At 42.8% G+C, this 15948-nt stretch overlaps 1 protein-coding gene across 1 annotated transcript in view; it reads right to left on the reverse strand.

Moving 5' to 3' along the window:
* VPS53 (VPS53 subunit of GARP complex) overlaps window positions 1-15948 on the reverse strand; it is a 221713-nt gene that overhangs the window by 81331 nt on the left and 124434 nt on the right. The window contains exons 14-16 of the mRNA XM_077482250.1: window positions 10301-10543; window positions 3748-3895; window positions 1156-1238 (exon numbers count right to left, since the gene is read on the reverse strand). Coding sequence (XP_077338376.1) covers window positions 1156-1238; window positions 3748-3895; window positions 10301-10543 — 474 coding nt within the window. The remainder of the gene's footprint in view (window positions 1-1155; window positions 1239-3747; window positions 3896-10300; window positions 10544-15948) is intronic.

Here is a 15948-nt window from a genome sequence, read left to right on the forward strand (position 1 = left end):
GAGGAACTGTCCCTGATTTGGAGCAATGTCCCTCTGTCCCCCATTTTGGTCTGATCTATATAGATGTTTTTAAAATGCACTTTTTATCTATCAAAAAGTGTTTTCCAGCACTAAAACTTTTATCTGATTTCTAAATTGCTGCATTTGTAAATTCCAAAAGCTAATATCAAGGAATAGTAGTGGTAAAAAAAAAAGCATTTTTGGGTTTAACCAATCTTGTTTTTTTTGGTACAATTCTCCTTTAAGGGGGCGTGGCAAGGGGTGTGTCCTATGCCTGCATGCTTTTGATGATAGGTGTCCCTCATTCCCATCTCAAAAAGTTGGGAGGTATGTGTATTCTGTATGCAGGTCAACTAATCGGCTGACCGATTAATCGATCATGAAAATGGACAACTATTTTCACGATCAAGTAAGCAATTGTTTCAGCCCTACTATGCTACAGTGCTCTGCACATGTCACACTGCTCCTTTCTGAATACTGTGTATTATATTATCTTAGTGGTACAAATTTCTATGTTATATTAGCGAGTCTTTCGAATTTCAAACAGTTTCTGTGTATAGTTTGTAAAACAGTACAGTATGTACACTGAGGCAGCCATTGTTATGTACATACTGCATGTAGGCAGTATTGGACTGCCGTGTGCCATCCCTTTGTTGACCAGGAAAAAGCATGCAAATGAGTGTGTATTGTGTAGCACAACTATAAAATGAATCATTGATTTATTACAAGGACTTATATAGCACCATCAATTTATGCAGCGCTTTACATTTATATTGTACATTCACATCAGTCCCTGCCCTCAAGGAGCTTAGAATCTACAGTACCTAACTCACATTCATACAAATACTAGAGCCAATTTTGATTTAACCTACCAGCATGCCCTTTGAGTGTGGGTGGAATCTATAGTACCTGGAGAAAAACCATGCAGGCATAGCGATTTTCCAATATTTTGGCAGCCTCAGTAAAATATAACTAACACTTCAGCCAGGTAGTGCCATGGTTGGGATTCGAACTGATGACCCTAGTGCTGCTAGGTGGAGGTACTAACCACTTAGCCACTGTGCTGCCCACACACTGCTCATCATATAGTGATTTCCAATAATTTGGAAGCCTCAGTAAAAATAGAACTAACAAACAGAATATGTGCAAGCTTACGTGCTGAAAGTATCCATCTCTGCGGTCAGGTTTATCCTGTCTGTCAGTGTAACATCTACTTTTTCTTTTAGCTTCTCTTCCAGCTGTCAAAAAAAGGGAAGTATAATGGTTTTAAACCAAATATGTAAATAAATATAAACTGATTTTATATCACATTTGATAATCTTCTATAGAGCATTAAATGAAATAGTCATTATACATATAAACAATAAAAAAAGTGGTGCATCCACAACATCTAGTTTACAAACCCTGCCGGGCTTTCTAGTAAAGAAAGCCCAGTATTGCCAGTAAACTTGGAAGAACTGTGAGCGATGAGATTAATAAATTGGTAAGGATGAGTAAAGCAGACAAAAAGCTTCAATAAATACAAAATTGAATGCATCATTATCATTTATCTTTACACTTTTACCTACACAAAAATGTGCAACTTTGTGATCTTAAAGCTGGCTATACACAAGTAAAACGTTTGTTCAATATTCTATTAGTTAGAGGAGTCAGCGACAATCGTTCCAACCGCTGTGACAAGAAATGTACAGTATAAGAGCAGGATGAAAAATTAGATTTAATTCATTCCAAAATCAAATGTTAAAAGCAAACCAAATCAAGTACCGTATTTATTGGTGTATAATACGCACCCCTGTGCCAGTCCGCCGCACTTTTGTCCCTAGCCGCCGGAAGGCATCGGATTGTTGATCGGACCTCCCGGTAGAACGTGAGGCCCGATAAGAGCGGCGGGAGGCGGTATATCAGCCAAGCGGCTTTTAGCTGCATCAGTTGTTATCACTGGAAAGCCGATCGCCGGCTCTAAAAAACAGTACCGGGATGATCTCTGCAGTCACGGGCAGCATCCCGGTATAATCCCCAAAAGCCAAGTATGCACATCTGCGTAAGCTCGGCGGCAAGGGGTTAAAAGGGAAGTTTCAGGAAAAAAAATGCTTTTTTTTAAATGAACCACTTTAAGAGCAAATTAATGGTTGGTGAGCATCAATGCAGCCTGATTAGTGCACATCTGCAGCTTCAGTGTGGGCCCGATCTGCGCCCATCTGCAGCTTCAGTGTGGGCCCGATCTGCGCCTATCTGCAGCTTCAGTGTGGGCCCGATCTGCGCCCATCTGCAGCTTCAGTGTGGGCCCGATCTGCGCCCATCTGCAGCTTCAGTGTGGGCCCGATCTGCGCCCATCTGCAGCTTCAGTGTGGGCCCGATCTGCGCCCATCTGCAGCTTCAGTGTGGGCCCGATCTGCGCCCATCTGCAGCTTCAGTGCGGGCCCGATCTGCGCCCATCTGCAGCTTCAGTGCGGGCCCGATCTGCGCCCATCTGCAGCTTCAGTGCGGGCCCGATCTGCGCCCATCTGCAGCTTCAGTGCGGGCCGATCTGCGCCCATCTGCTGCTTCAGTGCGGGCCGATCTGCGCCCATCTGCAGCTTCAGTGCGGGCCGACCTGCGCCCGTCTGCAGCTTCAGTGCGGGCCGATCTGCGCCCATCTGCAGCTTCAGTGCGGGCCGATCTGCGCCCATCTGCAGCTTCAGTGCGGGCCGATCTGCGCCCATCTGCAGCTTCAGTGCGGGCCGATCTGCGCCCATCTGCAGCTTCAGTGCGGGCCGCTCTGCGCCCATCTGCAGCTTCAGTGCGGGCCGATCTGCGCCCATCTGCAGCTTCAGTGCAGCCTGATCTGTGCCCACCCGCAGCTTCAGTAAAGCCTATTCTGTGCCCACCTGCAGCTTCAGTAAAGCCTATTCTGTGCCCATCTGCAGCTTCAGTGCAGCCTGATCTGTGTCCATCTGCAGCCTGATCAGTGCCCATCTGCAGCCTGATCTGTGCCCATCTGCAGCCTGATCTGTGCCCATCTGCAGCCTGATCTGTGCCCATCTGCAGCCTGATCTGTACCGCCTGATCTGTGCACATCTGCAGCCTGATCTGTGCCCATCTACCCCATCAATGCAGCTCACCATCTCTCTCACGAAATCACAGATTTTGGCTCTCAGTCGGCAGTCACATACACAGTCCCACCTCCGCCATTGGCATTGGACCAGCTCCTGTGATAGACAGAACACTGGTCCAATGCCGGTGGCAGAGGTGGCATTGTGTGTGTGATGTACGAGCCGAGTGAGATCCGAGTGGAGCGGAGATGATGGCTCTGAATTCCTGTGGCACTTGTCCCCATCCTTCCCCTGAAAGGTACGCTGTCAGTGTATAACACGCGCCCGCGATTTTCCCCTTATTTTCAGGGGAAAAAAAGTGCTCGATATACACCGATAAATACGTTACTTTCAAATAACATTCATCAAGTATCTACCAAACACTGGAATATCAATTTTGTGTGAAATTACAATTTACCAGCAGCCTGGAGAAGTCTGCTGTTCTAGTTTAGATTTTTTCACCTACTGCAAGTGGTAAATACAAAATATATGTATAATTTTGAATTTAGCAGATTAAAAATATATACTTTCTTAGAAATAAACAGTATATGTAGAGAGAAAACATTTTACAAAGTGATCCCTCCCTTTGAGATAAATACAAAACGAAAGAAATGATCTCAAGAAGGTGAAAGGCTAGACCAACTTGATAAGAAGTCAATTAAAGTCTGCCACTCACTTGCTGTGTTGTAGCCAGGCAGTACTCTGCTGTACTTAGTATACTGCATATCAGGCACAGCTCTTCGGTTGTGAATTTGGCAACTTCTGAGCCTTCTTTTTCCTTCAGAAGACTGGTGATAGTAAGGCCTGTGCTGCTGCTACTTGTTCTGAACAAATGCACAAAAATAAAATACAACATAAATAAATCATAAACAGAAAAAAAGGTGTTATACAAGAACAATATAGGCAAAAGGAAAACAAAACAGTGTACTAGTAATACATTCCAGCACACTGCAGAATGTCCACTCAATTTATCCTAATCAGAGTTCTTGGTAATCAACTGAAGCCAAGGCACACAGACCTCACAGCGTCAGGAGGGCACTTCCTCCATGTAACAACCGCCACCACCAAGCACATGCAGACTTTGAAGGCAGAACTGAATGTGACTGGTGACATTACAAGTAGGCACCTGATTACTCATTTAAAGGTCTGAGCTGGACTGATGCTTTATAGCAATATCTGGATGGAAAGATGCAAGGTACATAGCAATGAATAAGAGTGAATGTATCCACTGACGTGGCTCAAAAGATCACAATTGGCTTTGTAGCATGGTTGTTTCTATCTCACTGGATCAGGGGCAGGTGAGGTGGCAGAGGGTAGTAGAGGCACAACAAGCTACAAAACAAGTGTGATTTCATAAAATGTGTACTCATATTTTAAAGCATGACTCCAATTTCAATTTTCTGCATTTCAGACCATTTCATATTAGGATAAAGATAACTTAAAGTCGTCCAGCCTTAGCTCGTTTGGCTGGGCTTCTCCTATTGATCACAGGCGTGCAATCCCTTTTCCACTCCTGTGACCCGTTTTCAGCAGAGAGTGGACTGAAGTCTGCTCTCTGCTGACACAGGGTTGGCACCTCATCCCTTTAAACCCGAACACATATTAATCACACAGGTTCTGTGGCTGATTAAGGTGGTAACAAAAAAACAATTGGTGCCATATCTGCATTAAATTAGTACAATTGTGCAAGTTCTCCCACTTAAGATGAGAGAGAGAGGCCTGTAATTGTCATCATAGGTATACCTCAACTATGAGAGGCAAAATGTGGAAACAAATCCAGACAATCACATTGTCTGATTTTTGAAAGAATTTCCAAATTATGGTGAAAAATAAGTATTTTGTCAATATCAAAAGTTAATCTCAATACTTTGTTATATATTCTTTGTTGACAATGACAGAGGTCAAACGTTTTCTGTAAGTCTTCACAAGGTTGTCACACACTGTTCCTGGTATGTTTCCCCATTCCGCCATGCAGATCTCCTCTAGAGCAGTAATGTTTTGGGGCTGTCGCTGGGCAACACGGACTTTCAACTCCCTCCAAAGGTTTTCTATGGGGTTGAGATCTGGAGAATGGCTAGGCCACTCCAGGACCTTGAAATGCTTCTTACAAAGCCACTCCATTGCCTGGGTGGTATGTTTGGGATCATTGTCATGCTCAAAGACCCAGCCATATTTCATCTTCAATGCCCTTGCTGATGGGAGCAGGTTTGCACACAAAATCACACGGTCGTCCTGTTCCCTTTGCAGAGAAACAGCCCCAAAGAATGTTGTTGCCCCCCCATGTTTCCCAGTAGGTAAGGTGTTCTTTGGTTGCAACTCAGCATTCTCTCTCCTCCAAACACGGTGAGTTGTGTTTCTACCAAACAGTTCTACTTTGGTGTCATCTGACCATATGACATTCTCCCAATCGTCTTCTGGATCACCCAAATGCTCTCTAGCAAACCTCAGATGGGCCCGGACATGTACTGGCTTAAGCAGGAGGACATGTCTGGCACTGCAGGATCTGACTCCCTGGCGGCGTTGTGTGTTACTGTTGGTAGCCTTTTTTATGTTGGTCCCAGCTCTCTGCAGGTGATTCACTAGGTCCCCCCGTGTGGTTCTGGGATTTTTGCTCACCGTTCTTGTGATCATTTTGACCCCATGGGGTGAGATCTTGTGTGGAGCCCCAGATGGAGGGAGATCATCAGTGGTCTTGCATGTCTTTCATTTTTTAATTATTGCTCCCACAGTTGATTTCTTCACAGCAAGCTGCTTGCCTATTGCAGATTCAGTCTTCCCAGCCTGGTGTAGGTCTACAATTTTGTTTCTGGTGTCCTTCAACAGCTCTTTGGTCTTCACCATAGTGGAGTTTGGAGTGTGACTGTTTGAGGTTGTGGACAGGTGTCTTTTATACTGATAACAAGTTCAAACAGGTGCCATTAATACAGGTAATGAGTGGAGGATAGAGGAGCCTCTTAAAAGAAGTAGATACAGGTCTGTGAAAGCCAGAAATCTTGCTCATTTGTAGGTGACCAAATACTTATTTTCCACCATAATTTGCAAATAAATTCTATGTGATTGTCTGGATTTGTTTCCACATATTGTCTCCCATAGTTGAGGTATACCTATGATGACAATTACAGGCCTCTCTCATCTTTTTAAGTGGGAGAACTTGCACAATTGGTGGCTGACTAAATACTTTTTTGCCTCACTGTATATTTTATAAGGTAAAGATCAAGAAACCAAGTTCAATATAGCAGAGCAACCAATAGGATATAAACTTTCAGCAATCTTAATACACGCTCATCATTAAATATAAATTACAGTAAAACTGACAATCTGATAAACAAAAGTACATAACCTAAGGAGACAAGTTAACCTTCCACTTTCCTGTTGTGCATACTTGCACCAGGCCAGTGAGAAAGTATTAAAGCCCAAGAGTCAACATTACGTGCAAAAATGGGGAGTACAAACCAGAGAGGACAATCACTAAGCTGGAGCATGGTCATGTGAAGGGTTCCCGGATGTCATCCCGTCTAAGTTACTACAACAGCAGACAACAACCAACACTGGAGCCATAGTGGGCAGACATCAGGGGAGTGAGGGCTAATTAGCCCTCGCCCCTTTGAGTATTTTTGCACATACTCCATGCAATACATGGCTTGTTTTTGCTTGGATTAGGGTATTGACACATCCCTCTGGAACTCTAGTATACCATTCTGAGCCATCTTTCTATTCACATTGGATAGATTTGTGGGTGCCTTCAATTTTTGATCCTTACTAAAGCCGGCCACAGATGGGCAGGTTGATTGTACTCAAGTCGATTCATTAAACAATTTGTGTACAACCAGCTTGCCAAATTTTTACATGAGTGTATTGCCAGTGGCTGTAGCCATTAGCGATAATCACTGTGTTCACCTGGCAGGGACTGCTCTCTGAAAATTGCATCCTCTGTTGCCAGCTTTAGAAAGGGCTTTAGCAGTCTCTATGTATATTTGTCCCAAATTCTGCAAAGAACACTAAGAATATATTGCCTTATGAAACTCCAAGACTACATAAAATAAAAAAAATGTAGACCTGTAGTTTAAGATGGACAAGTGCAAGGCATTTTTTTTTTACATTTGTAGATCAACCTACAGGTCTCCAGAGTGCACATAGCAGCTTTGTCCAGCTCTGAGATCTCTGACAGTCCCATAGACATGCATAGGGAAATAACCAACTCAGAGCTTTCAGAGCAAGAAGCTGCAGGAGAAAAAAAAAAAGTATTAAATGCGAGTTTGAATATGTTAATCTATGAAATGGCGCAACTTTGTAGGATTGTCAGAATTATAAACATAGTGTACAAAGCACAAGCCATAGATGGGAGAAATGAAACAGAAAAAAAAAACTTTTAGCAAGTAAAATTAGGTCAGTGGATGTCACTGTATGCCAGAAGAACACCACGAAACCTGTTTTGGAAGATGGTTTACATTTTAGGAAAGCGATCCCATCTATTCATTTCCTCAAACTTGTAAACAAGTGAACCTTATTTTTAGAGAAGAAAGAGTATCTTTCCTTCTTTGTGTCCAGCACATTTGTTTTGGAAGCAGCTGCCGTTATTAAAAGACTAAAGAAAGCATAGGCCAGGTATGCCTTTCTCAGTGTGCAAGAAGGAAAATTGGTTTCAGGACTTTCTCAGCAGAAAGGAATCCAATGGTGTCTTGTTGCAGGCAGAAAAGAAATATACACCTTTCCAAGCGGCACAATAATCCTTACATTCCCTCCTCCTCCCCGACAGGAATAAAGATTTATTGGGCTGCAGGGCTACTGCTACTACTACATTTAGCAACATACACCATGTGTGCACATGAAAACAGCAATTCATATGTAGGAAACCCAGCTGAAAAGATGACTTCCTTAATGGGCTGTACACATGTGGGGAATTTACAAGCCAGCTGAGCAATGAGACATTAATAAAGTGGCACGCAGCTAAGACTTTGCTAGTCAAGAAATTCACACACCACTGCTAATCTACTGCTTAGTTTCCACTCTCGGACCCTTCCATGTAGACGTTCCAAGTCTGAAACCAACCGACTATTGCAATGATTGTTTATGCAGGCACCAACCTGGATAGGCAAGATGACAGGTTTTAATGTACAGAAGGTAGTTCTCCCCTCTTTCACCAAAAAGTGAACCCTTGCTTCCATCTCCCACTGAACCCTTTTGCTGTTGATCAACATGTTGCCAGCAATGTTGTGTGGTTTCATTTGCTATATCTACAATTGCTATTGTTGTGTGCTGTATTAAAAAGGAGTACAGCAGTGCAGGACGACAGATCTGTGTGTTGTTCCAGGCAGCCCATCCCCCCACACAGAAACACACTGAGGGAACACATTATCCCTTTGATCGCCCCTGATGTTAACCCCTTCCCTGCCAGTGTCATTAGTACAATGTCAGTGCATATTTTTAGTACTGATCACTCTAATAATGTCACTGGTTCCCAAAAAGTGTCAAAAATGTCAGTTGGGTGTCCGATCTGTCCGCTGCAATGTCGCAGTCCAGATAAAAAAAAAACACTGATCACCGCCATTACTAGTAAAAAAAAAAAAAATAGAAAAAAATTCCATAAATCTTTCCTCTATTTTGCAGATGCTGTAACTTTTACGCAAACCAATCAATATATTCTTATTGTTTGTTTTTTACCAAAAATATGTAGCAGAATACATACTGGCCCAAATTTATGAAGAAATTAGATTTTTTTAAAATTTTATTGGGTATGTTTAATAGCAGAAAGTAAAAAAATTTTTTTTTGTTTTTTTTAATTGTCGTTCTATTTTTGTTTATAGCAAAAAAAAAAAAATGCAGAGGTGATCAAATGCCACCAAAAGAAAGTTCTATTTGTGGGGAAAAAAAAGGACATCAATTTTATCTGGATACAGCATCGCACGGCCACGCAATTGTCAGTTAAAGTGACGTAGTGCCGTATAGCAAAAAATGGCCTGGTCAGGAAGGGGGTAAATCCTTCCGGGGCTGAAGTGGTGAAGTAGTTTAACCCTGGTGTTCCCTTATATACACTTTTTAAGAAACCTTTATCAAGTAGGTACATAGAAGAATACATTGCATCAGTGTTGTACTATTCCATAATCCTTAACACTGAACAAAAGACGTCCATCTTCCTAGGACGCTAGCAAAAAAACAGAGGCAGACTGATAGTAGGAAAGGATTATGTTGGGTTGGTCCACATATTTTTATTGCCAGTAAACATTACTCCTGTACAGGGTGGTATAACCCAAAGGTAAGGCTTCCTGTGTCCTTCAAAAAATGAGGAAGGAAATATATTTCCCTCAGGAAATAATTGCATTTTTGTAGACAAGCTTCAGTCTAGAAAGCTATTCCGACAAAAGCAGGGCAGGTCTTTGTTCAGGTCTATGAAGAGATTTACATTCTTACAAGTCTTACTTGTTCAATTTTTAAATGTCTATCAGTCAACCATTGCAGCAGCAGCTCCTACACTGTCACTCCTTTGGTTACAAACATGGATCCTGCTAAGACCATTTACATCTATTAGGAGTCCAACCTTTAGTGTCCTCTAAGGAAGAAAATGTGTAGCCTATTTCAGACCTTTTATTAAAGCATTTACTGTACTGATTCAAGTCCCATGAATGGTCCATTTCCTTACCTATAACCGAGCATGATCATCTCATCACAAGCACTGGAGGAGATGAAGTTGAAAATGGATCAGATGAACAAACTAGAAGGTTTATTAAAATCAGCCCCCTGAAATTTAATTGAATGAAACCTATGAAATACTATATGCCAAACGCTATATGAAAGATGACCCCAGGCAAATAATAAAATATGCTTTACTTTGCTGATTTATTCCTATCAATGTAAAGAAATAACGACACACTGACCATGAAATTACCTGTAATATATCTTTACACTGACTTGAGATATTCAACATGAAAGTTGATATAATGCTTGCAGTGGATGTGGCATCCAGTAAGATGATAGGCAAAAAAAAAAAAGGGGGGGGGGGGGCATTGTTATTTTAGTACTTAATTTTTTATTTTTTGTTGGAGCTAGTGCAAGAGCAAACAATATTGCCCAACTGTACTCGTCCAATACAGACTGGTGTTACAATAAAATGGTCATATTTGTAGGTAAAACTGCCAGTTGCTTTTTAAAGCTCAAATCTTTGAAGATTTTTGTTCTCTGAACCAAACAGACAATACTACACTAAATTAAGAATAGTAAAATTCGACACTTACTTGGGGAGATTACCAGAAAGAATTTTCAGGGCATATTCCCGCAGGTACTTCTGGAAAATAGTGGAAAGGGCAATCATTGGCTCCCCCGTGCTAAGCTGGGAACACTGCACCATACACTTTTTGTAGTACACAAACAAGTCTGCACAGCTTGGTAACACAGCTCCAGCATCCTCGGATGTAGATTTTGGTGGACCTTGGGCCTTGAAATCCCCAGCAAACCGGTCAATTAACTCACCGAGATTCCTAGAGTAAAAAACAAGTGCCACAATTTAGCTGATGGGAAACATAATACAACCAATATAAAATACAAGCTTGGTTATTGTGTCAATATAGCTTTTATCTCAGGGTCCCCACGCTAAAAAATTGGCTCCAAAAGCCTAGTACTCACAGGCAGAATGTTGGGGCGGCATCAGCCCATTCAATAGAAACTGGGCAGCTTCTGTCGAAAGGGCTGATCAAAGCAGGACTGCTGGTTGTCATCCGATCAGTGCTCTCAGCCAATGGCCGGCCCCTTTCAGCGGGGGTGATTGTTGTACTAACATTGCATAGTTAGTACAGCAGCTCCTCCCACGTGCCTCAGTTTTTTTTTGTTTAGCCCGCTGGGTTGAACGAAAAAAGAAGAAAAAAAAAAGTGTGTACCAGGCTTTAGGATACAGGAAATCCAATCAGCAGAGGAAAGGCGGTATCAACGTGAAGATAAATACTCTCAGGTTTACTTGATTTGTGCATTGTGGCTTGATTTTACCACCTTTGACAGATGCAAGCAGCTGATGGTGTAAGTTTCTTGAATATGAATATGGATATGCACACTTTATTTTCTAAGGTAGATTCTCATGATACTTCACTAGGGACAATCTGAAATGTTTTAACCGCTTCCTACCCGCCCTATAGCCGAATGCCGGCCTTAGGGCGGGCGGCTTCCCGTGCCTGGCCGTCCCTGGACGGCCTGGTGTTTACTTCCGCAATGCGCGCCGCCGCGGGCGCGCATCGCGGAAGTTCTGTGTTTGCCGTGTCCCCCGGGGACAGGCAAACACAGATCGCTGTAAACGGCCAATCACAGCGGCCATTTACAGCGTGATCGGCGTGTCCAATGGGAGATGATCTCATATGTAAACATATGAGATCATCTCTCAGCGCCGCTCTCCCTCCTCACACAGACAGCGTGTGAGAGGGGAGAGAAGAACGGCTGCAGCAGCCGTCAGTGTAAAAAAGAAAAAAAAAAAAAAAAAAAGTAAAAAAAAAGTTTAATAAAAAGTGCCATCCTCCCCCAGAGCCATCCTCCCCCAGTGCCACCCCCCCCCAGTGCCATGCCCCCCCCCCCAGTGCCATCCTGCCCCAGTGCCATCCTGCCCCAGTGCCATCCGCCCCAGTGCCATCCGCCCCAGTGCCATCCTGCCCCAGTGCCATCCGCCCCAGTGCCATCCGCCCCAGTGCCATCCACCCCAGTGCAATCCACCCCACCCCAGTGCCACCTGCCCGCAGTGCTATCTGTCCCCAGTGCCACCTGTTGTCAGTGCCATTTGTCCCCAGTGCCATCTGTCATCAGTGCCACGTATAAGTGGCATCTGTCATCAGTGCCACGTGTTATTAGTGCCATCTGTCATCAGTGCCACGTATTAGTGCCATCTGTCATCAGTGCCACGTATCAGTGCCATTTGTCATCAGTGCCACCTGTCAGTGTCACGTGCCATCTGTTGTCAGTGTCACCAATGCCACTTATCAGTGCCATCTGTCATCAGTGTCACGTGTCATTGGTGCCACGTATTAGTGCCATCTGTCACCGGTGGCACGTATTAGTGCCACATGTCATCAGTGCCACGTATTAGTGCCACGTGTCATCAGTGCCACATATTAGTGCCACGTGTCATCAGTGCCACGTATTAGTGCCACGTGTCATCAGTGCCACATATTAGTGTCATCTGTCATCAGTGCCACGTGTCATCAGTGCCACGTATAAGTGTCATCATTGCCACGTATCAGTGCCATCTGTCATCAGTGTCACGTGTCATTGTCCTGGTATTTCAAAAGTGTAATAAGTAGTCAACAAGTTAGATGTGTAATTTATGCTCCTAGAACACGTGATGGCGCTCCCTGCATGTTGGGCCTCTCTATGTGGCCAGGCTGCGAAAAAGTCCCACACATGTGGTATTGTAATACTCAGGAGGAGTAGCAGAATTTTTTGGGGGGTGTCATTTGTGGTATACACATGCCACGTGAGAGAAATAACCTATTACAATGACAATTTTGTGGAGAAAAATAAAGAAAATGAAAAATCTTCATTTTGCAAAGAATTGTGGGAAAAAAATGACAACATCAAAAAGCTCACCATGCCTCTTACTAAATACCTTGGAATGTCTACTTTCCAAAAAGGGGTCATTTGGGGGGTATTTGTACTTTCCTGACTTGTTTGGGTCACAAGAAGCGAGATAGGCCACCAGTACATCAGATGTGATCAATTTTGTGCGATTCGCACCACAGCTTGTAGACTCTCTAACTTTCACAAAGACCAAATAATATCCACTAATTTGGGTTATTTTTACCAAAGATATGTAGCAGTATAAATTGTGGCCAAAATTTATGAAGAAAAATTAATAATTTGCATAATTCTGTCACAGAAACAAAGAAATATGCGTTTTTTTTCAAAATTTTCGGTCTTTTTTCATTTATAGCGCAAAAAATAAAAACCCCAGAGGTGATCAAATACCACCAAAAGAAAGCTCTATTTGTGGGAAAAAAAGGACACAAAATTCATTTGGGTACAGTGTTGCATGACTGAGTAATTGTCATTCAAAGTGTGAGAGCACCGAAAGCTGAAAATTGGTCTGGGCAGGAAGGGTGTTTAAGTGCCCAGTAAGCAAGTGGTTAAATGTATTATTTGCTGCGCTGAAATACCTAGGCGGTAGGAGGGACTTTCTATGTTCTTTCCTTCTTTGTTCCACTTCATGCACAGATATTTGAGATTATTGCTCTATGATCTTACTTGCATTTGTTTATCATTTTGTTGCATTTTTTGACTGTGTGTTTTTGTGTTTCCAGATATTTTGGGCTTTGTGGCAATTTCCTATGGGTATTTCCTATTGTTGTCATAATTTTAACTACATAGTGGGATTTTTTAGGATGAGGGTGTCATGTAAATAGGACTTATTATTATGTATTGTGTGTTTCAATAAACTTTGGATATTTTTGCATTTATCCCTGATTAACAATGCTTGTATTTTTTACTGTTTATTTGGTTTAGGATACTTGCATTTACACACATGAACAAATTACACTTTGCATACATATTGGTAGGAATTCAGTAAAGCTGCTGTGCCACTTTTCTGGTGTTAATGTTGTTGATGTATTGTGCCAAATTAATGACATTGAAGCCCTCATCGGCTGCTTGGAGGAGACTTACTGCCTGGAACTGCAGAAAGTAAAAAAGGACATGCAGGCCCTATCGGACTGGCTCACAGCGGGGGGATGACCTTAGAGAAATGGGCAACTACCCTGAAGTCTTTACAGAATTCCCATGTGGACGCTGCGGTGACGTTACAATTGCACATGGAAGATATGGAGGTCCAGAGCCGGCGTAATAATTTGTGGCTTCGGGGGCTACCACAGGCAACTGGAACGGAGGATCTCTCAGAAACAGCGACTGCCATCTTCCGCAACATCTTGTGCGACTCCCTCCTGGCGCACTTGGAATTCAACCGGATTCACAGGGTTTTGGGCCCCTGCTCTAACGACCCCAACTGACCACAAGACGTGGTTTTAGGGTGCATCACTGTATCCACAAGGAGACTATTCTGCGCAAGGCATGGGAAGCTGGAAAACTTTTATGGGGCATCAGTTCGGATTCTCCCGGATCTACCCAGGACTACACTACAGTGCAAGCCCTGCTTTGCCTGGTCTTGGATCTAGCCCATCAGCTGGGCATTAGTTACAGATAAGGCTTTCCTCTTTCTGCCACATTCCACAGGGACCAGAGGTCATTCACTCTCCGCACGCCCGAGGACCTCTCGGCTCTCTTTGCATTCATGGAATCCAATCTTGTGCCCATCCAGAATTGGTTGCTTTGTCTCTCATGGGTGGCAAGCCGCCTGGGCTCCTTGGGATCCTAGAGAATCCCCCCGCCTAGACCACAGAGGACCCAGCGACATTCCCTGGTGTCTTCCCATGAGGGATCATGTCAGTATTGACCAGCTTTGAAGGAAAAAAGCACATGCTTTCTTCAATGTTCACACATTCCATGATATATCAATCTAAACTGTCTCCTCACCCTATTGTAGCTCTATGGCAGTATCCCATCTGGACTACTTCTTCTACCCCTTCATTTACCTGTACCGAATGTCCCTGAAGTTGAAGTGTATGCACAAGCCTCCTACCTTAAAAGGGCTTTGCTCCTTAATGTTTTTCTCTTCCTGTACAAATGACTAGCTTCATCACCACCAGAGGGATCTCTTCTCTGGCAGGTTCTCATATAAGCTACTTCTGCTCCCCTTTCATTTGTCTGCATCGAATGGCTATAGAGTTTTAGTAAACTCAAACTCACCCCCACTCTGAAGAACTTTGCTCCTTGAAGTTTGTTTTCTCCCTGCAAAGATAGCTGGCATACCCATCTGCTTTTATGCGAGGAGATCTGTATTCTAGCTACCCCATATACTGCCTGGATACCGATCCTCTGTTCCTGCCTATTATGGATTGAAAGTCTTAGCCCTTGTACACACGGTCGGACATTCCGACAACCAAATCCATCTGATGTTATTTCGTTACGACGGGACTACGTTCAGGCTAGTAGCCAATAGCTTTGGTCTAGGAATTTGATCTGAGCATGCGTGGCACTTTGTCTGATCGGAATTCTCCACACATGATCGGACAAAGTCCGATCGGATCATGTTGTCGGAAAATTTTATAGACAAGTTGGAAAAGTTGGTCTGTGCTGCATTACCGTAATGCTTACAAGTATTCCTATACTGGATGGTAAAAGGAGAAGCAGCACACCAGTGAGATCTGTCACACTGCTCTATCCTCCTATCAACATGCTTCTAGCACAAATGATTGGCTATTTATGTTGCATCTTTCTACATAGTCTAAGCTCTGATGTATAAGGAACGTAATAGACTAATAACAAACCAAACTGCGGCCCTTGCACTGCCAGCAATTAAAAAAAACAAAAAAAAAAAACACAAAACACACATTTAAGGATGTAATAGTGAATACAGATCAGCATTAATCATTAATCACATCATTAATGTATGTTATATTTGCCTGTAGTTCAGCTTTAACTTCAGAGAAAAAAAGTCAGGTAACCGAATTGGGTCTCTGGCAGGGTTTGGTAAATCTCAGTAATGGATAGACAAGAATATTAAACCTTAGGCAGAGAAAATAGTAGCTATCCAATTGCATATAACAATTAGCCATTTGCCTGCAGCTGAACTTTAGGGCTATATTAATTATCATATTGCTATTGATATATTCACAGCAAATACTCAAAGTACTTGAGTGATCTGAAACCACTGTGAACAATAATCCTTTTTTGTAGGCATAGCTGTAGCAAATAGGCTGATCGTAATTTATTCTAGATTGTTTTTATCAGGTGTAAACACTGAAGACTGTTAAAATTATCGATAATTTCATATACATTTTTAAACCCTTTTTCAATAAAG

The sequence above is a fragment of the Lithobates pipiens genome, unplaced genomic scaffold (assembly GCF_037356315.1).
Source record: "Lithobates pipiens isolate NorthernLeopardFrog02 unplaced genomic scaffold, aLitPip1_a1.2 Scaffold_16, whole genome shotgun sequence".
Lineage (NCBI taxonomy): Eukaryota > Metazoa > Chordata > Amphibia > Anura > Ranidae > Lithobates > Lithobates pipiens.